General features: G+C 38.1%; 2 protein-coding genes across 2 annotated transcripts; both read right to left on the reverse strand.

The window, feature by feature from the left end:
- Positions 1-738: 738 nt before the first annotated feature.
- On the reverse strand, positions 739-15,667 carry LOC122089090 (importin-5-like). The gene is made up of 20 exons (XM_042658548.1): positions 14,227-15,667; positions 13,727-13,930; positions 10,499-10,603; positions 9,924-9,989; positions 9,674-9,838; positions 9,067-9,141; positions 8,818-8,972; positions 7,846-7,981; positions 7,684-7,753; positions 7,458-7,585; positions 7,280-7,336; positions 5,692-5,877; positions 5,517-5,609; positions 3,510-3,595; positions 3,349-3,415; positions 3,132-3,198; positions 2,882-3,018; positions 2,579-2,670; positions 2,360-2,426; positions 739-1,306 (listed from the first exon to the last, which is right to left on the reverse strand). Exons 1-20 carry the CDS (start codon positions 15,451-15,453, stop codon positions 1,142-1,144), a joined length of 3,348 nt encoding a protein of 1,115 aa, XP_042514482.1. The 5' UTR covers positions 15,454-15,667; the 3' UTR covers positions 739-1,141.
- Positions 15,668-17,098: 1,431 nt separating this feature from the next.
- On the reverse strand, positions 17,099-22,441 carry LOC122088301 (WD repeat-containing protein 44-like). The gene is made up of 7 exons (XM_042657510.1): positions 20,402-22,441; positions 19,617-19,707; positions 19,355-19,512; positions 18,725-18,776; positions 18,463-18,539; positions 18,191-18,284; positions 17,099-18,050 (listed from the first exon to the last, which is right to left on the reverse strand). Exons 1-7 carry the CDS (start codon positions 21,986-21,988, stop codon positions 17,302-17,304), a joined length of 2,808 nt encoding a protein of 935 aa, XP_042513444.1. The 5' UTR covers positions 21,989-22,441; the 3' UTR covers positions 17,099-17,301.
- Between the last annotated feature and the right edge of the window lie 1,480 nt (positions 22,442-23,921).

Here is a 23,921-nt window from a genome sequence, read left to right on the forward strand (position 1 = left end):
GATTTTCAACAAGGAGCTCCATAGTTGATCAAATCTATTTTCATTTAACTGTCCTACTCCTACATTGATCTTGTGTAAAATATACTTCTCCTGTCATTGTTCAAAAGGAAGGTTTACCAAAAAACAAAAAACTTGTTTTAATCTAAGGTTATAACCTGAAATTTAATATATTTCAGAATTAATTACACCGTCCTGTTAACATATGGTTACAAAATTCACTTTAGATTGATTTAATTTTAACTTTCCTTCTCTTCGTCTCCCTTGCAATCAGACAGGCTAAAGAGAATATGCAAACCTTTTTTTTTCTTTTTTTTGGTTTTTGGTAACAAGAGAATATGCAAACCCAATACTTAAAATGGTTGGAAATTGGAACTCAGCAGTGAGTCTTAAATCTAAACATTTCCATCAAACTAAACCTCAAAATTCACGGCAGAAAGACAACTCCAAACGTTTCTTTAATGCTGTCAAGCCTTTCAAGCAATAAAAGGCCCTCCACGGTACCAACTGCAATTTCATTCCTTCTAAACAATAGTGACAATCTGAGAAATCTTCAATTCGTTCTCTACTTATCTTGCAGTGAAAAGGGTATTTGGCAGCATTATATTGCCGACCACCCCCCACGCCACAAACATCTGGGACAAGATTGCTCTATTATTAGTGAACGATCATTGAGAAGATTCATAATAGCAAGCTCACATATTATCAAGGTTCCTCACAATTGCACAAAGAAAGAATAGATTGGCTAAAAAAAATTAAAATATATTAAAGATCACCAAAACTGCAACAAGAATTGCCTCATCACAGCAATCCTCAACCCCGCAACCAAAAGACACCCTCAATGACAACCAGCCATATCTTTTTTCCCCCCTCCATCCTCCGGACAGGACACAGGACAAAACCGGACAATAAATAAATGCTAGAGTAATATACACAATCTACACAACATTTTTCTTCCACCCGCAAGACTTTCATCCTCAACTGACAAAAAACATCTGGCATTGTCAGAAGCTCCCAAGCCAAAGGAACGATGGAGAACACATCATGGAAAGAATGGGTAATGAACATTAATAGACACAAAACAAACTGGAAGCAGCAATTCTCCAAAAGGAACAATGAGAAGTCCCACACAAATACCCAAGAACTATGATGAGAGGATGGATTGCAATGCAAGCTGTTGCTGAGGCTGCAAGGATGACAAAGTTGATGCTAGAGTAGAAGGCGGTAAAGTCTGCTGTAGCTGCCTTAAAAGATTGATCATTCGGCTGGCGGTTTGCTCTGTAGCAAAATCCTTGCCTGCACATAGAACCTACACAAAACATCCAATCATCACAATGAATACATAATACTTGAAACCTAGCTCAGTCCAACCCAATCTTGACTGACACTAGTAGTTTATAAGAAACAGACGGGCTGAATGGCAGGTGAGTTCCCCTTGGGTATGGGCGTTGTCTTAGTGGACTGGGGAGATCAGATCAGATTGGCTAATCCAGCCAATCCAACTCCAATACCTGAAACCTGGGACCAGGTCCTGAGGTCCAAAAGTGGACTACTACAGACCACATGCCTTTTTAAATTTGTCATGTCAAAGTCTGAAAAAGAGACGAGGAGAAAGCAAGGATTTTTCATTTCACATTTCCTAACATCTCTCCATAAACAGAGTAGCACTAGTAGCACTTTCATACATATAAAACCCATCAAACATTAACAAATTGCATCATAATCTCAAGAACCACATTTTATTATTTCGACCAAAGCAAATTTATTAATAGTGCAATGGTTTGTCTATTACAAGGAAAAAGCCATACCAAGACTACTGGGCAGATAAACAGGTGGCACACCATTACAGGTTTTTCTTCAGAGGGAACGGGAGGAAAAGGGTGGTGGACATATTATTGGCAGCCAATAAGAACCAAATAAACAAGGGGGTGGAATGCCATCATGACCGCTTCCACAAGGCTTTTCACACCCATGACTACTGCCATGTGACAGCTCAGGTGGGCCTCAAATTTGGTGGACATGTTGTTAATGCCAGCCAGCATCTATTCATGGTCTAACTTTCAAATCAATGTGAAGCACACTTGTTATAGTTAAGGTTTAAATGAGATTGAGAAATCTAGTCAAGAAACGTGAACTTGACAGTAGCCAGATGAAAATCAAGGGACAAACCCCGCACATTGTGAGCCATATGGCTATGTTAGGCCACCAAACTTGATAGGTGTCCGGTCAAGGTGGTCCAAAGTCTATCCAACGGGGTCAGAGTGCCAAATCATTTATCCACGTGGCCAAAAATGTGGGAACATGATGGAATGGGAAACGACGACAGGCATGGTGGAGGTACCCCAATAATAAATAAACATACCTCGGCAAAGACTGCAACAATCTTAGGAAGATATTGATTGTTCGGGCCCAAAAGTTCCCTATCAGACCTGTAAATAAACATGAATATCCAACTTGAATTTGAACGTGCTGAGAAAGCACATCTAAAGAAAAAATTGACTGTACAACTAGGTATAACAGTATAAGGCAGAAGCATGGAATAAAATCATACTTCAATATGCTCTATGATATAGATTATTACCTTTCAACCATTGAGCAAAGCTGTTCATGAACAACTTTGGCCTCAATCAAATCACTTTTTATTGGCAAGCAGCTCAACCAAGCAGGAACAACCTGCCATAAAACATAAATGAGTGACAAAAAAAAAAAAAAAAGGCATTTACTTTAATAATAATAATGGCTAGCCAAAGACTTTTGTAATGTTAAACAAAATAGATGGTTAAGGAAAAATACTAATTCATAATGCTATAGCCAGAGGTTTCAAAACAGAAATTAATGCCACAAAAATCAAAACTAGATATATCAAACAGAAAGATGAAAGTACCTGAGCACCATCAATACTATCACGATGGTACTGGCATATTTTCCCAAGAGCTGAAACAGCATTGTCATACGCCATCACATTATCCGAATGGAGTGCATTAGGATGCCTTATCACAACATTTAGCCTGGAAAGAGCCTCTGCAATGCCAAGTAGAACAAAGTCCTCATACACAGAATATAAAGTCACAAAATTACATAACAACCAAAAAGGGGCCTAACTTTTGAAGACATGCAAAAAGAATAAGAGGTACCTCCAACAAGAGGTCTGAATGCGGATCCACCAAACTCCGCACAAACACCAATGCCATATACAGCTGCCTGTAAATAAAAAGTGAAGAAAAATCCCCCAACCCCCAACCAAAATGGAGAATGAGAGATAAAATTTAGCTTAAGCAGGGGGAAAAAGAAAGGGAACAATTGAACTTACGAAGAATCAGAAGCAACATAGGTGCTGGTCAAAACACAAACCTGACGAACATCTGGGTTCTCGTCATTGCAGGCTTCCAATAGGAAAGGAAGGTAAGTATCATAATACCTGTTCCATCAATACTGAGAATGAATATAATGCAAAAAAAAAAAAAGAGCTAAAAAATGAATTTAAGCTGAAATATTTTGCAGAGAATGCATACTTCAAAGCTGCTTCTCGGCATTGCTCTGCAACGTCATCAAATATGCAAATGGCAATCCTTCTTTCCTCAGCTGTTTTGTCCTTGCCCTGTATCGAAAAGCATTTTATTCAAAATGCAAAATTTAGCGACAGATATTCAGAATTTGCAAGGTAAATTTGAACTCCTTAAGATATCCAAAGCTGACAACAAAACTACTACTAAAAGGCTCATTCAACTGAATAAAGCATAACTGGTGCAAATTTCTAAAGACAACCAATTATTTTTTTGAGAACAAAGTCTAACAAGACAAACAGAATGCAAGAATGGGCAACAGAGATAGGCGTCTCCAAGATAAATATATCATTGCAGACATTCAAGATCAACAACGTTATCACACCAAGTCCCAGAAAGAAAATCAGGCAACCAATGAATGAGGTAACATTCTGCGAAAATCTCTATAAAAAATGGACAAACAGGAATAAGGTCTTGAAGATGAGACTTTCACATTTTCAAAACAAATAAAACCAGGTTAAACAACTCCAATCATTTGAAGAATCAGCAAACAGACGCAGTAGCGCTTCTGTGGACCGGCCTGAGCTGATTTGAAAGCCAAGACCGAGAACCAGGTCCAAATCTGATTTTTGTCTGTAGGCTATTAAAACATTAACTTGGGTTGAAATTGTAATATTTTCTGTTATTTTATTCTGTTTTACTTTGGTTGGAAGTTGGATACGTTAGTAGCAACTAGGAGATAGGATTTGATTTTGCTTCTATTTCAGTTTTAGAGTTTGGGGAAGCACTATAAGCAACCCAATGTAAAAATACAGAATGGGATATTGAGTTTGATTTTGAGTGTTGCCAGCGTGGGCTTTGAGGCAGCCGCAGTGAGCTTTCTTCTCTCTAAGTGCAGATAACTACAACTTCCTAGAGAAATCTTAACAGGCTTTACCCAGACAACCCCCCCAACCCCACCCAACAAAAAAAAAAAGGATTAAAAAAGAAGCTGCTGCCTGCATGTGCACAGCCACATACTGCACACAAGAAAACCTAAGGGTAAATACTTGGTTACATAGATGAAGGGTTATCTCTCACATGTACCCGTGAGCAGAGCATGTCAGGAATCCATAACTACCTATACACATTTTTTTTGGGGAGGTGAATAATACACAGATTTTCACATTGATACTAATGGACTAAAACTTGACAAAATTGGAATTCCTTCATTTCTTTTGTTTCTTTGTGGATAAAATTGGTACCAACCAAGTGCTTGCTTGAGTTGGTTATAGCTTGTTTGCCAAATGTTGCCACTCAATTTTTTAAACCGTCTGAGAGGAGAGAAACACTGGGACTTTATTGAGATGGACAAAAATAAACTATTACTTAACATTGTCATCCATTGCTGAATATGAAAACAAGCCAATTCTACTATATGTGGATGCTGTACTTGCTTTTCTCATTCCACTTCAAGATTTATGGCTGACAGCAGGACTTGTAAAGCAAACTTGTAATCTCTCATCAATGAGTCTTACCAAAATTAAATTACTAATAGTGGCAGTGGTAGTACTAATAGTATGTTCAACAATAAAGCCAAAATTAAAAGTGACATACTTATCAGAGTGCAAATTAGCACTCCAATTGGAAATGGCTACAACAGAAAGGCGTATCTTCCCTCTAAAGTGATATTACATGGTCATAGATGCCATCGTTACTGCATCATACAATTGTACTACAGAGGGATGCCATGGTTCAAAATTTGATGGTTTCGACACTTGTTGAATCGAACTGGCATGTCAATTGAGGATGTTTCAATTTTTTTCACCGAAATGGACAATATTTCAGTGCCAGGCCAAGGTTGAAATCCTAATCAAAACCGAAATCTTCAACCTTGGGGATTTTCAGCTAACACTGCAGGCAACAATTACTAAAACAACTAAATTGCTTACTAATGACCCAACAGCTAAATCAGCTTAAATTTATAAGAAAATATTTGCAGATTAGAAGAATAAATGGAGTCATGTAATCACTCACCCACATAGGTGTTATATATGATGAAAGCTCATCGAAGAAAGGTAAGAAAGAGGCTTTGAATGTTTTGATCAATGTGCCCAAGCAATCACCAACCTAAATGAGAAGTAACATAAGTCAATGTGGAAACAAACTTGGATATTAAAATATCCATTAACAAAGTAATTTGGAAACGCACTTGGTCAAAGACTTCTTCTTCTTGCTCATTTTCTTCTTTAAGCAACTCCCCTTCCTCTGCATCGAAGTCCTCTGCTTTGGCCCTCTCTGCTCTTTCTGTTTTTCTAGTTGAACTAGCTGTTATTACTTGCTTTATTTCGTCAACTATGCATCTCACCTGGCTTTCATCCAGAAGTAGTCCAGATATCTGAAAGAGAGGATAAGAATTTAGTCATAAGTGATATAATGGCTTCTTTTCGAACGAGCTAGTGGAACATGAGAACATGATGCAATCTCAGGAAAACGGTTCATGAATTCACTGGTGCTATAGTGAGGATCAGAATCTACTTGATAGTTTAACAATTTTTAAGAAATAATGATAGACGCAGTATTCCACAGAAATTATTACCAGTTTTTTTCAGTTAAACCCATCTAAGAAAGCCAAGGTAACATGACTCAGACACAATTTGCATAGTACAACCAAAGTACCAGCAGGGTAAGAATCTGTGCACCATTAATCTGTTCAGCAACTCAAGTCAAATAAGGAGTCTAACCGAGTGAAGTGTAAATTAATATCTCATATACATCATTTTCATATAAGTTATCTGGATAAGCTCATTTTCACATAAATTAATGAATATTTTCTGCTACTATGATGTGAATGTGTGTTGGGAAAACGTTTTGTTGTTGTGGTTGTATGATGTGCATGTGATTTTCCCTCCAAATCTCTTCATAGTATGATGCATCCAAGGTCCCCCAGGTGTGAAGGATAGATTCAGCAGCCGTATGACTTTGGTTGAACCTCTCTATCTAAATCATCTACCATCTTTTTTTTCTCCCAGATTGTAAAGTGTCATATTATTTCATTGGAATTTCCAAAAATTCAGCTCTCAGATAGCAAATTAAAACAGATATTATCAAACCGAAACTTGACTATTAAAAACATAATTTTGGAAGCACTAAACATTTCAGCCTAACATAGGCTTATTAAACTCTTCTTCTTCTTCATTGGCTGTGGAATGGGCTGACCCAGAGAAAAAAAAAAAGTCATTTGAATTATAAAATCAAATACATCAATTCATTTTTCAAAAACGGGAAAATATTTTTCTCCCCCCCCCTTTTTTTCTATATAAATTCACTCTTTCGCTAAATGAATTCTACTTTTGCATTTGATGTTATTACATCCTTATGTAATCTTAATTTTATTCAGCGATTCTCCTAGTCAGATCCAAAATCCTGCCCCAAATGTAGTTCATTCCAGCACTCAGAAAACTTATAATTTTACCTTTTAAATGGTAATCAACATCCCTAACCCTATACCCCCATCAGTCAGTCATGAAGCTGTTACTTTCTAAAATCCAATTTCTTCAGTCAACCAGCCCCACATACTCCATCTATTTCATATCATCAAATTCTGATACGAGTCTGGTTTTCTTGCAGTATTTAAAAAAAAAAAAAAAAGAGAGAGAGAGAGAGAGAGAGAGAGAGAGAGAGAGAGAGAGAGAGAGAGAGAGAGAGAGAGAGTTGGGGGAGGGGGAACAAAAAGAATGAAAACAAGTATGCACCACATATATATTTCGGGATTCGGTAAATCCAACAAAATCACAAACCTGAATGCATTCATTCAAAGCATCCAGCATGCTTGCACAAATTTCTGTCTCAGGTTCCTGAAACACCAATGGAAAGTCAGAGGACACATCAATACCTCAAAAATAAGCACTGGATAGAGAAATATGTAAGAAAGCAGTACAAAGTGAGAACAAAAATGAATACAAACTATAATATGACCTTGTGTAAAGCTTCCACCAAAGCAGGTATTATGTAGTCAGACAACTGCTTAATATATGACTCATTCCGACCTTGCGCTTGCCCCATTTCCACTGCTAATTTAGCTGAACGCAATAGCTCCGGCATGGCTAAAAATAAAAAATGGTTGTTAAATATAAAGCCAAGAAAATCGAAGAAACTTGTACAAGATAAAATGGTCTACAAGCTTATAATAAAACTATAATACCTGAAACAGCAGCCTTCCTAACTTCTTCATGGAAATAAAATTTGAGAAGTGGAACTAAAGTAGGAGCAACCTACACATTTTATGAACTCAGTTGATCAGGAAAAAAAAAAAATGTTTTCGAGAAGGAAAATAAAAATACAGTTGCATCAATCATCAACCAACCTGATCAATCCATGGATAAAACCCCTCCTTCAATTCATCTGCATAGCAGCATAGCATATTGCATGCCGTAGCTTTCTCCTCTAGTACACTAGTTTTGATCCCTATCCTTTTATCCCCCAGAGTTATAGTCTCAATACTGAAATAGAAATACAGCAACTAAGCAAATGAAGCCGAAATCCTTACATAAGTAAGCAAACCAAATACGTAATACCACGCTGAGAATTGTTATTTTCTCCTTATCCAATTGCTATAAGTCCATGTTATCCAAAGAACAAGATTTAAAGAAAGCAGAAGAAAGGGAATGGTGGAATAATGTTGCGTATAAAAAAACATGATAAAATTAAACAAAGATGCCATCTGCCTGATGGCATACATAGAAACAGAACATAACTATAAATAATACTTTTTTTTTTTGAGATATAAATAATTCTAATTATATTTTTAAAGAGATATAAATAATACTAATTTGAATTTATACAATAAGGAGATGAAACAACTCATTGTTTAAGACTCTTTCATACGAAAGTCATAAATCATCTAAAAAAATTATTTCTCAGGTTCATGCCTAATCAACACCCACCCCCCGGGGAAAACAAATGGAGAGAAGCAAAAATCTTAAATTCTGAGGAAGCTTTCATAAAATAACTCCATAGAAGAAATGTCAGCTAACAAATGGCACCCACAAAATGGTCTGTCATCATTTCAATTTTGAGAACAGGCATATCCAACAAGCATAAAGAAACAAAAACTAAACTGCTTAATCTAACAAATCCGTGACAATAGTAATAAAAAAGTGTAATTGAAAGTAATGGAATCTTTTGTCCATTCTGGGCCTCAAAACAGCTGAACTTATCCACATTTAGTAGCATCAACATGAAATAAAAGTTTTAAGAATCTACTACTATAACAATCCAAAGCATTGATAAAAAAAGATCTCAGCAATTTAATGAACTTCGGGAATTTAAGGCAAACCCTTCATCATCTGATTCATCAATATCATCATCAGAATCTGCAGATGTAATGGTTACATCAGGTTTAAGCTGAGCAGATTGAAGCAGTGGTGGCATAACAACACTCATGTAAGGGAGGAAATCCTGCCCTAGACACTTGCAGAGTCTAGCCCATGCCTGTAAGATGACAAAAGAAATTTACATAATGCATGGAAGACATTACCAGCATAATCCTCAGATTAGTTTAGAACATTTAAATGAATGAACATACCTGTAGCATGTAACTTGTCGTTGGATCATCTGTCTCCATTTGAGAACCTTGCAACGCCATAAGCACTTCCATGACCTTCCAAAAAGCAATAAAAACCAAAGATGAGCCCCACAGGCCTTAATACTCCTACAAAAATCTGGTTGGTTATCCGAAATATAAATTAGAGAAGTATAATAGCTCCAAAGCAATATATATATATATATATATATCATCCTCCAAATCCATAACAATGGCAACTACATAGCATTAACTACAATTCTAATTCAACTGAAACCAAATTAAAGAATCAAAGGAATTTGATCAGAGCTTGATTTTGTTTCCGGAGAACTTTAAGAAATCAACACTTGCACGCTTATCAAAAAGGACCAAACCTGGTGCAACTCCCACTTTTGCAGGGACCCAGGAGGGGTGGATTGAGGTCAGTCCTAAGGTTCAGCATTTTTTGCACAAAGTGGTCACTCTCAGACTCAATCCAGCGTCATCCCGCTGGCAGCCTGAGATTTTAACATCCGACCAAGGGGTGGCCCTAAGTTGCACGGCAATCAGATCATTATAATAATAATCATAAATGAATGCCAAATGAAGAAGAAACACTTTTAATTATCACCTGCTTGGCATCATCCCTGAACTTCTCCTTTCCAACAGCCATTCCAACCAAACTAATGCATTCCATTGATTTTGCACGAAGCATACGGTTAGACTTGTCAGTTGCATTAACCAAGATAGTTTTCAGATAAGGCATAACAGCATCATAGTACTTTTGGAAGTGTTCCTATGGATGAACGCAAAGTGTAAGATTATATCATTTCAAACAAAAAATGCATTATCAATAAAGTAAATGAGATTGCAGTAACTACCTGTGACGAATCTGCAACAGATGCTAAAGCTGTCAATGCCCCCTCTTGCACCATTTGCTTCCCATTCTGGACCAAATACATAATATAGTTATCTACTCCACCACATAAACCTCCAGAATATGTATGCTTAAACAGCCAAAATATGTGTCTTGGTAACATTGACGTATTTGTACATGTGTAAATATAATTATCCAAGTAAACATAAAAAGTACTCTCTCCACTGCGTAAAGAAAGTCGTCCTTCCCTTTTTTTTTTGTTCCAAAGTGTTTCAATTACACAAAACAAGTAATAAATTCTTAGGATATTTTACCACATTAACCATTTCATATGTTATCCAATTTGAAAAGCATTTTGTCCCAAGTAATGAAAGGTCAACTTTAGAAAACAGTGTTTTTTTAATGCTTTAACCACTTTCCCTTTGACTTTGGGTTCCCCCCCACCAACCCCCCCCCCCCCCAAAAAAAAAAAAAAGAGACAATCATTGAGGGATGCAGGGAGTATGAAAATGTTCATAACTATGTTTGTATGTGGGTGATTATCTGGCGTACAAGCAGTTACAATCAATAAAGACATACCTGTAGAAGTACAAGCAATTTGCTTATTATCCCATCCAAGTAAGGTGTTAAGATATCTGGTGTACAGTTTTCACTGAAGTTGAGGACTGCTGAAGCAGCATGCGCCTATAGAGAGTTCAAAAGATTTGAAGATAACAGTGAGACAAATGTTCTTGCAGAGGAAAGGCCACACTAATAGGACTAACAAACAAAAAGACCAGAGGCACCACGAAGGCCCACTCTCACCTTAGCTGTTAGAAACATGGCATAGAATTAGAAGAAAAATATATTCATATGGCCCAGAATCATACTAGGAAGAGAAAAAATAAACAGCACTCCAAAATTACTGAGGACGGTAAACATATTGGTAAGACAAACGAAAATCTATTGGTTTCTACTGACAAATTTTATTGCCCAAAGAAAAAAAAAATGTGAATGCAAAATCACATGCAACATAATAAGACCCCCAGTGGACATAATATCAAGAAAGTAATATCCATGTAATGGATGGCCTCTAAGCACCTCCAATTGTAAGTGCAGTACAGGTATGAGATGTGTCAAATCCTGCAAAACCCAGACAATTTCTTGCTCTGATTTATTAGATGTGGTGTGTAACCACCCATTACCTGCTCAAGCACATACAATAAGGCAGACTGCATAGCTAGCAGTCTATGCCCATTTTAACTCTACATATTGTAGACTTTTGAGTACACTACCAATAGAGTTCTTGCTAGCTTGCTTCAAATTAATAATGGCATACTTTATTGTTAAATTTTATGACCAGAGACTTGCCATGTTAAACTGATGCAGCAATTCTCCGATGGATCGACCCAAACCCGCTCCAGAACCCGAACCAAGACTCATATCCAATTTGGCTCCAAGTTACTTATTTGGGTTCAGGGTTAATAGAATATTCTAGGATTTTATTTTATTTTGAGGATATTTGTTATCTTTTATTTTAGGTTATTTTGGGGTAGCTATTAGGTAAGTAGAAATTCTCAATTTTAGTTTATTGTGTTTCTATTATATTTTAAATTAGGAAACTTCTTCTATGTTAGATCAATTTCATATTTAGCATTTCATTTTTTTAGTAATTCTTTTCCTACTTATGTAAGGTCATGGGCCACAATAATTTTAGTTGATTATTGAAGAAAAATTACGATTACTGCCTGTGTGGTTGCTTCTCTCTCCCCCCCTGTCCCCTTCTTCTCTTTTTCTCCTCTTCCTCTGCGAGAATCCCCTTCCCTCTTCTGCTGTCTTTCTTCTTTCCCTCTTTATTTCTTCTTATTCTTCTTCTCTTTCTTCCTCCTTTCCCTTCCTTCTTCACGGTTCTGTTTTCCCTTCCCTGTAATTGGCGATAACAGCAGTCTTCAAGAATTGCTTCAGATTCTCAAGTGGGCATCGATCTGGCCTGGGATTTCAAGGGGTTTGTTTCTACTCCCAAGGTCGACCTGAACAATGGGAAACTTTGCTTGAAAATTCCTTCCATCTTGAGACGAAAACTAGATTGCAGACATGAACCTAAGTTCCACCGTCAGTTCTGTTTTCAGCAGCCCCAGATCTTGCAATCACTAGTGGTTCAACCCTATGGTTGCTCACAATCAAAAGCTTTATGAGTTCGGTATCTCTCCCTGAAATTTCAGACTCATCTGAGCAATATTGAGGGAGTTCTCTCACCTTCAGATCTTCCGCCTCCATCTTCTTGGCTGGAGGTTGAAGACAACCCCAAAATAAAGAATTGTGAGCTTCCTCCTTCAAAAAGGTGTTTTTTTTTTTTTTTCTTTTGTCTATTATTCTTTGTCCTTTGTGTTCCCAAAATACCCTTACTTTTCCCTCTTTTTTACCTCCAACCTTAGCCTTAGTTTTGCTTCCTAATTTACCCATTCACAATAATTCCTAATTCCCTCTATATCTCATCATTTGCTTGAACCTTCATTTACCCTTCAAGATTCCTTTTTATTTACAAGTCTGCCACCCTATTACAAGAGTCCTAATATTTACAAAACTGCCATTGATTCTGATATTTGTGCTATTTATTTAGGTGGGCCCACACCCATCCTAGTTGGATCTTTTGGGGCCCACCGGTCCCCCATTATAAACCTTTCTGGTTCCTTTGCTTTCGTTCTGAGACAGTTCATTGTAGAACAAAGGGCTTAGTGTGATCATTGTGGAAACCCACCACTGAAAATATTCTTAGTTTTCCAGCCTCGTAATATAAAAAATTTGATCAGCTCAAATAACTAGGGGTCAAGGCCATAGAAAATTATAACACCCAACCATCTCTCCCCCGATTTAAGTTCCTTTGTTTTTTTTGGTACAGATAAGTCTCAAATATGGCTTAATACATAATCAAACTCAGTCATCACTGTATGCAAACACTTAAATGTGCATATACTCACCAAAGTCAAAGCACACCAACCAAAAAAATCCCCTACAAGTGTTTACTTAAAAAAATAGACTAATAGCATACCCAAGAAGTATGGAAAATGACTATTCATTTCATAAATTGCATACGGAAAATCACTAGGAGGCTTCAAAAGCTGTATGCAAACAACCAGTCATCACTGTATGCAAACACTTAAATGTGCATATACTCACCAAAGTCAAAGCACAACAACCAAAAAAATCCCCTACAAGTGTTTACTTAAAAAAATAGACTAATAGCATACCCAAGAAGTATGGAAAATGACTATTCATTTCATAAATTGCATACGGAAAATCACTAGGAGGCTTCAAAAGCTCCACCAACTACAATGGTGTCTTGAGTTGAGTCTATTTTGTAAGCAGATGCCATTCACACCTTGAGAGGGCTGCAAATGGTCAAAATTACCACAAGTATAAAAGATGATGCTCTTCATTTCATAAATTGCATATGGAAAATTACTATTGATATTGAGAGCTTCTGCCAACTACTATATTGAATTAAGTTGATTTTATTTATAAATAGATGCAATTCACACCTTTAGAGGGCATTCAACAGTAAACCCTCCTCCACCTTCTGAAGTCAAGGATGCTACATATGATACATAATTACTAAATTACCATGCAAAAATGAGCACCTAATTAGCAATCATCTCAGAGTGGAGAATCGGCATACATCGGAAAACAATCACCATAATAAGTTCTATAAGCTTGCAGGGCATGCAATTCAAAATACTTCACTCTTCTAAAAAAATGCAAAAGAACTGAGTTCACAAGAAAAATTGGCACCCAAATATAACCAAGTATAAACCACCATCATCCACTGACCTGTACTCTGGGATTTTGAAAATCATCCATCGCTGCAGCGAGTGCAGGCAACACCCGTTGGTGGTATTGCGTTTGCAACTCTGGGCCCAAGTCCGTAGAAAGTTGGCCAATGGCATTAATAGCTGCCCATCTCACACGCGGGTGGGGATCTTGGAATGAGTTCAGAACCATGTTCACCACTTGCTCGAGATTTTTTATCATTACCTACATCAAGTGTGATAGAAAATGAATATACTAAATCTAATCTTGACAAAAATTAAAACATAACAACTTAAAAGATGAAATATCTACTAAAGTTATTCTTTATAATCATATATCAAAAAAGAGTAAAACATAACAAAGATAAGACAATAAGGAGGAACAACTTCACGAACAGAGAATTACTTCAGAATTTAAAAAATAATAATAAGAAACAAAATAACTTTGAAAATTAAGTACCGGAACAAAAGTTTGAAGGGATACCAATTGGAAACAGAATGAAAATACAGAGCATTAAATACCTTCGAGCATCCCTCCGCAATCTGAGCTAGGGTGATGAGTGCTGCATGGTGCTTCTGCCACTCAGGAGCAGCCAAGTATTGTGGCAAGAGCTCCGAAGCAACAGGAACGATCGTATTTCCACCCAATGAGATAGATAACCGATCCAAGCACTCCTGGCCAACGCTGTAATTACTGGTCTCCCCAGCATCCTCGTCTTCACTCTCTGCATTGTGCCATGCAGGATCATCCTCGATATCTAGAAGCATCTTCATCAGGATCGAAAATAATCTACTTATGAACTGTGGCAGTTTTCTCATCATCCCAGGAGCTCTCTCCCTGGCCTCGGCAAGTGTGATCACGAATTCAACGGCAAGATGACGTGTCCCCTCCTCCAGGGAATCAGCCTCTGCAATTTGGAGCATCGACCCAACTACTTCGACCAGCTGCCGCCTCAAGAACTTGGGCTCCGTTCCGGCCAACTCAATCAACAGCTCAAGCGCTTCTTGCGCAGTAGCCTCTTGACCACAATTCAGTGCTTCCGTCAAAGTCTGCATCATCACCGGCAATAAGTCTTGGAACCGATCACGGTCTGAGGGAGTCGATAAGCACTGAATGAAATTAATAGCAGCGCCCAGGGCGGCTATCCGGACATCGGAATTGGAGGAAGAAGCCAAGCACTGAAGGAAGACGGAGTGGAGAGTATTGAGGTGGGGAATTAGGGTTTCCCCAATGTACTGTGACAACTGCGCAAACATCAGAAGAGCGGACTCCTGAAGCCGAGGGGTATCGGAGGTGACACACTGGAACATAAAGGGAAGGAGCTCAGGCCACCCACCATCAGGAAGGATTCCCAAGGCGAGTTCGGAGACGGTATCGCAGAGCTTTTTGGATATGGTCTTAGCGTCTTCTCTTTGAACGCAAGAAAGAAGGTGAGATTTGAGAGTGGATTGCGTAGAAGGAGAGAGACGCGGCCAGATGTAGGAATCATCACGGGTTAGCTGCTTACGAAGGAGAATCGCAGACATGGCACGGAGCTCGACGTGAGGAGAGGATTGAAGATTAGCGAGCTTGAGGGACAATGCATCGGGATGATTCTGCTTGCAGAGATTGAATAAAGCCTCGGCCTGCGATCGCTGTTCGTTGCCAGAAGACATGAGATGCGAAATAAGGGTTTCGAATGGAGCCGGATCGGGGCCGAGAATGGCAGCCACCTGAGCTTGTTGGAGCTGAGACGAATTGGAATCCATTGAAACTAATTAGGGTTTTGCAGTGAGTGAGGGAAGCTGGGAAGCGATATGGAGAATTAGATAGATAGATAGATACAGATGGATAGAAGACAGAGATGGAGGCGCCTGTCTCCCTTTCTCGCTCTCTCACGCTGTGCCTCCGAGGCGAGAGAGAGAGAGAGAGAGAGAGAGAGAGAGTGTGTGTGTCCGGAAGAGAAGGGTTTTGTTTGATTTTTTTTGGCTTAAAAAGGGGTGGCTTTGGAGGGGTTTTATTAGGGTAAGTAAATATTTTATGATTGGGATTTTATCTATTTTGGAGGGAAACGACGCGGGTGAATGTGAGCAACGGTGAAACTTCCACCCCCGCCTGACTCTGGGACTGGGAGCAGGAGACAGCCGTTGTATCCACACGTGACACACAACTTTATGTCAGTCTTACCGATCTCATAGCCAAAAAAGTGGAGCCGGCGATTTTAAGGTTCAGTTGAAATCTGGCTAATTTCGACCTGTCTAAATTTTCATATATAGGGGACAGGGAGGGAATGTCATTTATTTATTTGATAATCAAGGGAATGTTCATTCTATTCATGTATTAAATCACTCGTTAAATTTCTGACTCAAATTCCAATATTTATGTTTTATGTAAAATTTATGTCTAAGTAAGTACGTCAACTAGGGTGTCAATTCTTGGTCCATCTTCACCATCTAAAGCCCAAATTGATCTGATCTGATTAATAAACGTAGTGAAATCTCACCCAATTTAATTATAATCGATGGTTTCTAATGCAAGGGTGTTATTCGATGAGCATCCAATTAGGACATACCAATCAATAGCCCGACTCGCATCAACATGTTTAAAGTCTATATATAATTAGCTTAAAACTTGTTTAGAGCCCATTATTAAGGTCAACACGTTTAAAATAAAATCAGATTATAGTCCATTTAGAGATAAATTTATCATTAACTCATTTAAAATCCAATTATTAAAAACCCGATTAAATATAGATATCCAACCATCTAATTATAAATAGAACCATTGTTGCCATATGAAGACCAATTACTTAAAATGGTTGATTACAATGTAATATCTTAAAGTGAGGAAGCTTGATTAAGTCGATTCAAAACCAGTCTGGCTCGACTAATTGACACCCCTATCTGACGCAAACTACTCTAAATCATTGGAGCCATTAGTCCAAATCTTGACAATTCCATGTTGAGACCTAGAATTGACCGACAATGATAAAAAAATCTTTCACAAAAACTGTAAAATAATGCATATATATAATTTTTTTTTTTTTTCATTTTTAAACCGAAAAACAGATGAGAGGCCACCAATATTTATCCATTGGCCAATTGCATAGGTTTTAAGTTTATCCATTGGGAAACTACTCACCAATCTTTTTTTCGGGGGTTGGCATGCACCTCCCAAAGATCAATAACAACATCTAAAACCTTATTCCAACTCAATGAGGTCGGTTACATGAAGATCCAAGTAAAGACAAGTGCAAGGATCCACACAAAAAGATTGACGTGTTATGATTAATTATAATACACATCAATCAATTTAAAACTTAAAAACATATGCAGAGGATGTGGGGAATATAACATGCCCACAGAGTTCTAGCACTAATAGAACCAATAAGTGATAGATGTACTAGGCAATTGCTCAGATGTAATAGTTCAGTCAATTATAGAGAGAAAGGGGGGAAAATTGCTCTTCTAAACTCTACATTTTGTATGATCTTTTTTTTTTTTTCTTTGCTAATAACAACTATATATATCATACACATATACAAGTCCTCCCATCCCCGAAAATAAAGAGAAAAAGAAAAAAAAAGGTCTCTCCTTCTCTATTAATTAAAGACTCATTTATGTATGGTCTCTGAAGAGATTGCTTTGGCGACTTAACCGAATTGGTAGCCCAAAGTTTTGATATATTCTAAGTTCACCACCCAACCCTGCTGCCACAATTACAAGACCCCAAGCTGTTGCTTGTATACAATTATTCCCAGTGCTGTGGCTACTACCACCATCAAGCCATGACAAAGTTGAAGACGAGGATGAAGATTTGCCTAAACCAGAACTGGAAGGTGAATCACCATATTTCATATAACCAGAATCTGAACTAAATGAGGAGCTCGCACTAATGCCGGAGTCTGTCCTAGAAGGTGTTTTACTGAGCCTCTCATCTACTACACTAGATGAGGCTCTCTCTAAAATGCTGTTGTTCTTCTTATTAGGAAGAGGTGGAAGATTTTTTCTACTGTTGTTGCTCACCATGCCTGCAATTTCCTCAAGGTTTAAACTTGAGACCCCTGAAGGTGGAAGTAATGGCAAAATTGAACGTTTTGAGTGTCTCTTTGATTGCAATGGCAACGTCGGTGGTTCATACTTTGTAGAACAACCAGGCCATGGAATTGCAACTGAAACATCTTTGCAATGGAATTGCTCGTGAGACCGTGTAGTAATCATACCCTTGCTTTTTCCACCACCACCACCTATATTTTTTATCTCGTCTCGCTTCCACATATATATTTGAGAATCTTCACTTGCACTAACAACATATTTTCCATCAGCAGTGAATGCTGCAGATATTTGACTACTTGTATTGCGGAAACCTGCCATGCCAACCAATAGTATTACTATGTGTTAGATTTGCAGCCATGTTACATACATACATACATAAATAAGCTATATATCTTAATCAAAATAGACTACCTATATATGACAAATTAAGATTAATGTAAATGGTACGTACCTCTGAATTTGTGAATGATATCAGAACCATCGAATATCCGGATTCTTGAGTCGGCAGAGGTTATCAACACCTCAGATGGATTAGTTGGGGCAAACTGTTTTGAAGGGCATTAGTCAAATTGGTAATACTCAAATTGTAGCAAAGAAAATGTGAAGAATAGACATCTTTTAAAAAGAGCAACAGGGTAAATAGTCATTAGTGTCCAAAAAAATATATGATATAAATAAGTATATATTCTAAAAATTTTAGTAAGGATACTTAGAAGGAGCTACCTCGAAGCCAGTAATCTTTTTCCCAGACTTCTTTTTGGTATGGATATCTATTTGACCTTTCTGGTTCAATTTACATTCTGAAAAATCATAAAATGATAAGATTTCTCATTTGTTAATTTCTACCAATAAATGAGAAATCTTTAGACACTCTTATATCCAAATTATGTAATTGCAATAGCAGAAACTTCTTCAATAAAATAATATGGTGTACCAAACACGAGTTATTTTAGAAGCAAATGGAAATTATAAGAATGAAACATACCGGATGTGTTGTATAAACGACAACTCCCTGTATGTGAACCTACCAATGCACCCTTCAATGGGAAAAGAAGAAAAAGAAAAATCAGAACAGAAATAAACTTAAAATTGCATATCAATCAAGTACTCGATTAGCAATTAAGGAAAATATCTAAATTACTACATTCCTCAATTGGAGTAGTTTCTATTGACAAAGTTTTTTTTTTTTAACTCGATCAAGTTTTGGGAACCACAGGAATTCATCCAAAGTCTCTTTATAATACAACTAAGCTTGAGAAAATCTTGCTGTCACCACATTGGTGACAAATGCGTTAATTGTAACTATGGCTTTCATTCTGTCGTGTGGAAAATTGTCTAGATTAGTCATAAGTCAAATTCCAGTTTCAAATTCAACCATTTCGCCATTCCTGAAAAGGCAAACCCTTTTAATGTATGTTCATGCATCTGACTTACCACATGACGAAAATGATACATTGTTGTAAAAAAACAAATGCTACCAATATAGTGATGATACATCACAGAGTTTTTAACCACTTCCAGGTAAGTATTGATATTTATGTTCAATTAAAGTGCCAAACAATGTTGGTAAGAAAAAAAGGGTAAAAAAATGAGTCCAAAATCAATAAAAGTGAACCTGTCCATCAGGAGTGTAGCAAGTAGCCGTGACCATTTCATGAAGATCAGTCCAGTCAACAACTTGTCTATCCGGTATACTCCATAATCTAACCTTTGCATCCAATGAACCACTGATGAAGTAGCTATCATCTATTGGGTTAAATTGTATACAAGTAACTGCAAAACAAATAGAAATTACAATGAAAAATAGAAAAAAAAAAATGAAATAATAAACTACAATATTATGCTCAAATTATAATGAAGTAAGTCACCCATCTCACCATAATCATTGTGCGCAAACAGCTTCAAACAAGTCTTGCTTTCCATGTCCCAGAGCCTAACAGTTTTGTCCATCGAAGAAGAAAGTAATTGCTGCACAACCATAGACTTATTTATGTCATTGGCTCAGAAAATCACCTAAATAGTTTAGCAAAGTCGCATATAACAAACTATAGTTATAGTACCAGTGATGATATTAAATTTAGCAAAGAAAGTTTCATGGAAAAGATTATCCATAGGATATTGGGTTGTAGCCTGCAATCGTACCGGCAGTCAAAGAAATCAAATATTTCACCTTAACCTTTGGGTTCACAGATATTTTTTCTTAGATTTTAGTAATTTAAAATATAACTTTCTTGATTCCATTTCTTTGGCTGCCAACAGGGGTGGCAGCCGGCGGTAGCCAAAGAAAAGGTTATATGACAATTATCAATGTTATATATATATATATATATAAACCCTCCCTCATATCGGCATGGATTATCTCAGTAATCCAAGCATCATGAGAATGGATTTAGTTTGCGGTATTTGTGATATTATTGATCACAGTTGATACCGCTCATATCTAGCCCGATTCTAGATCAGAACATCACTTTTTTTTATTTATAAAAAAAAAAAAATTCATGAGAAAAGGTTGGGCATGCTGCTGGGTGTGCAGCCTGTGTCACTCTCTCTCATTCTCCTTAGCAAATGATGATCCCCATGTCCCTTGCATCTCAACCCTTCCATTGGTTGAGCCGCTGGCTCCGAAAACTAACAGAAAACTTCAATATTAGAGGAGGCAGACCTGAGATTTGGACCAAGAGAGGTCCAAGACATCATCTAGATGACCTTGGAAAGAGCAAACAGGCTTCTCCGAGAGGGAGAAAACAGTGTCTGGCATCATCACATAGTCAGGGACTCTTCCACCCTTCTTGCTGCTGGACGACAGCTTCCCTTTCCTCTTCTTCTCCGATGGCATCACTTGAGCCTCTCCTAGAGGTAATCGATCTTGCTGGCTGGCAACAATTGCACTAGCCATGGGATGGATTGGGGTACTGGAACAGGATCTCCCTTCTTCTGGCGACCTCGAAGCTGACGACATCACATCGCAATCCATCACTTCCCATATATGAATCACACGATCTTCTCCTGCGCTCGCAAGGTAATGGGTATCGAAGCTAAACCTAATTGTCCAAATCGAACCTTGATGAGCTTGGATTTCTTGGGACATATATAACCCTGTAAGCTCCTTATAGGATTTCCCCTGTTGACGGACTTTGGTCCATTGTGAAGGGTTCTTCACCGACCGTTGCTCCGTGTCGCCGATCAGTCCGGTTACCGTATTGGCCACACCTTTTATGTTCTTCAACCATGCAGCTCCTCTTCTCTTGCTGTTCCTCAAGCTCCTTCCAATGATGGGATTTAGATTCTGTAGATTCATACTGGCCTTCCTCTCAGTGGCTACCATGCTTAGATCTCTAGACACATTTTCTCTCCGCATCAACTCCTTAACGATTGGGGAATACCCTACACTCTTCTCGAATTCCTCTCTGGACAGTTGCTTCCCTGTTTGGAGATCTTTGAGTCTGTTCCACATGCCTTCATTATCAAATTCATTGACGATGAACTCCTTTCCTGTATCCAGATTCTTTATCACAACAAATCCACTACCTCTCCCATTTAGTGATAGAGATGAAAGCGAGGCATTTGCACGGCTTCCACATCGATCCAGAGAAAGATTAGCAGAGTTAGGGCTCTGTAACTGCGTTTTGCGGTCTCCGGAAGCGGTTCGGAGAAGACGATGCTTCTTCAATGATCCACCAAGAAGATCCTCCATTCTTTGTTGGGCAATCATGAAAGAAGATGCCACATTTCCATCCGATTTTGATCGAACAATGGAAGTAGAAGGAATCAACAAAGGAGAGGGTGAAGGTTGAATTTGCCTTTGTTTTTGTTTTGGTTCTTGTTGTTGTTCTCCGATTTTTGTGGTGGAGACCTTGGTTACAGAGGGCGAACGTAGACATAAGCCTTGTTTAATGGAGGCAGAGCCGGCCAAGCCCATGCCTTGGAGAAGACGTTTGCGGCGCTCCTGGATGGACCCTGGTTCGGATATCCACATATCGTAATCTTCAGACATTTGAGTGATTCTTCTGCTGGGTGCTGCTGTTCTGGTGAAGCCACGGAATTCCTCCGGTGGAGCTGCTGAAATACATGAAGCAAAAGAGATGCGGTTGTCGTCGTAGTCTTGGTCCTCATCGTCATCAGAGCCAGAAGAAGCCATCATGTCCATGGCCAATGCGGAGGACATCCGATCGAAGGACTCGAAGAATTGATCGTCATCCTCTCCCAACCCGTCCCAGTTGATCATCACCATTAATTTCCTGTCGGCCATTGCACCACACTGGGGAGTGGGACGACGGGGGGAGAGAGATGGTAGGGAGAAGAAAGAGGCAATGTAGAAAGAGAGATTTTTTTTATTTTCTTTTCTTTCAGAAAAATCTGGATTTGGTTTCCATAGAGAAGGAGACGGATGGTCAAGGGGAGAAAGACCTATTTTTCTTTTGGGTAAGATCTGTTTGATCGGTGGCGTTTAGTTTGTTTTGTGTTCGAAGAGAGAAGAAGACAGGAAGGAAGGCCTTAATTGTAGGACGTCCAAAATTGCGAATAAAAGTATACTTTCTGTTCGTTTTGTCTTTTGTGCGGTTTTTGTGGCTTGGAAGCAAAATACTCCCTCCCAGTGGAATTTAGGATTTTTACGAAGACAAAAAGACAACGGCGCAAATCATGATTTATTTGTGGTACTCAAAGAGAAAAAACAGATAAAAGAAGAAAAATATACATTTTTTTTGTTTTTAAAGGAAAAGGACAGACATATTAAGTAGGATAGTCAGGTGTCAGGCATGTTAGTAAGCCTTAATTATTGGATTAGAAAGGTCAAATCTATACCGTTGGATACTTGTTGTCTTACTTAACCTATCTAGTCTTGACGCTCTACCATCACTCTTTCTCTCCCTCATTATCTCCATTTTCGTCACCATCACCGTCTCTGTCTCTATCACCACCATCAGCGAGATCGACTGCCTCATGGTCGGGTGTGTTCACTCTTCTTCCCCTCTTTCTTTCCCCTCTTCCCACACAACGCTGCAACTGATCTGTTGCAGAAAAAAAAAAATTTACTTCACAGAACAGTTTCAAAGAGAGATGGAGAAAAAAATATGAGGATAAAACAAAAGAGATAAGGAAAATGGTTGCTGGCCGGAGAAGGGTTAGGGTTAGGGATTGCCGACGATAGAGATATGGGTTTCGCTGTCATGATCAAAGAAGAAAGGAAGGAAACTGATCTGTTGCAGAGAAGAAACAAAAACAAAAACAAAAAACAAAACAAAAGTTTAATTCACAGAGTAGTTTCAGAGAGAGATGGAGAAAATGGTCGTTGGCCGGAGAAGGGTTAGGGTTATGGATCGCCAACGACGGAGATATGGGTTTCGCAATCGCGATCAGAGAAAGAAAGGAAGGGAACTGATCTGCTGCAAAGAAAAAAAATACTTCACATAACAATTTCAAAGAGAGATTGAGAAAAAAATATGAGGATAAAACGAGAGAGATGATGAAAATGGTCGCCGGCCGAAGAAGGGTTAGGGTTAGGGATCAACGACGATGGAGATATGGGTTTCATTGTCTCGATCAGAGAAGAAAGGAAGGGAACTAAGGGGACGATTTCAAAGATCTTGGCCTTGGCATGATTGACGACCTTATGGTCGAGGCGTTCACTCTTCTTCCTCTCTTTCTCTCCCCTCTTCCCGCATGGAGCTGCAACTAATCTATTGCAGAAAAAAAAAAAAGTTTACTTCACAGAACAGTTTCAAAGAGAGATAAAGAAAAAAATATGAGGATAAAACGAGAGAGATGAGGAAAATGGTCGCTGATTGGAGAAGGGTTAAGGTCAGATGAATGATCGCCGGAAATAGTGAGGGAGAAGAAAAGTGACAGTAGAATGTTGGGACTGGGTAGGTTCGGTAAGACAACAAGTATCCAACGGTGTAAATTCTAATCCAACGGTCAAGGCTTGCTAGCATACCTGATACCTGGGTATCCTGCTAGCATGCCTATCGCTCTCCCTTTTTTTAATTTAACAAATTTTCATTATGTTCGATATGTCTTGAATCAAGGGAAGATTTTTTTTTTTTTTTTTTTTTTTTTGAATCTCAAAAAAAGTATTGTTTGAAAATCTTAAATATATATATATATATATATAGAATTTAAGAAATTTTAATTGTATTTGATATGCCTCAAGAAAATATTCTTTTTTTGAATTTCAAACTGTC

This window comes from Macadamia integrifolia, chromosome 9 (genome assembly GCF_013358625.1).
Source record: "Macadamia integrifolia cultivar HAES 741 chromosome 9, SCU_Mint_v3, whole genome shotgun sequence".
Classification (NCBI taxonomy): Eukaryota; Viridiplantae; Streptophyta; class Magnoliopsida; order Proteales; family Proteaceae; genus Macadamia; species Macadamia integrifolia.

Coding starts and splice junctions, on each gene's coding strand:
- LOC122089090 (XM_042658548.1), bottom strand. CDS start 15,453: ATGGATTCCAATTCGTCTCAGCTCCAACAAGCTCAGGTGGCTGCCATT. Junction 9,142..9,673: donor TCAGGGATGATGCCAAGCAG/GTGATAATTAAA, acceptor GCTTTTTGGAAG/GTCATGGAAGTGCTTATGGC. Junction 3,416..3,509: donor TGCCGAGAAGCAGCTTTGAA/GTATGCATTCTC, acceptor TTGATGGAACAG/GTATTATGATACTTACCTTC.
- LOC122088301 (XM_042657510.1), bottom strand. CDS start 21,988: ATGGCCGACAGGAAATTAATGGTGATGATCAACTGGGACGGGTTGGGA. Junction 19,708..20,401: donor TCTCTTGGTCCAAATCTCAG/GTCTGCCTCCTC, acceptor ATGGTTGTGCAG/CAATTACTTTCTTCTTCGAT. Junction 18,051..18,190: donor TATCATTCACAAATTCAGAG/GTACGTACCATT, acceptor TTGGCATGGCAG/GTTTCCGCAATACAAGTAGT.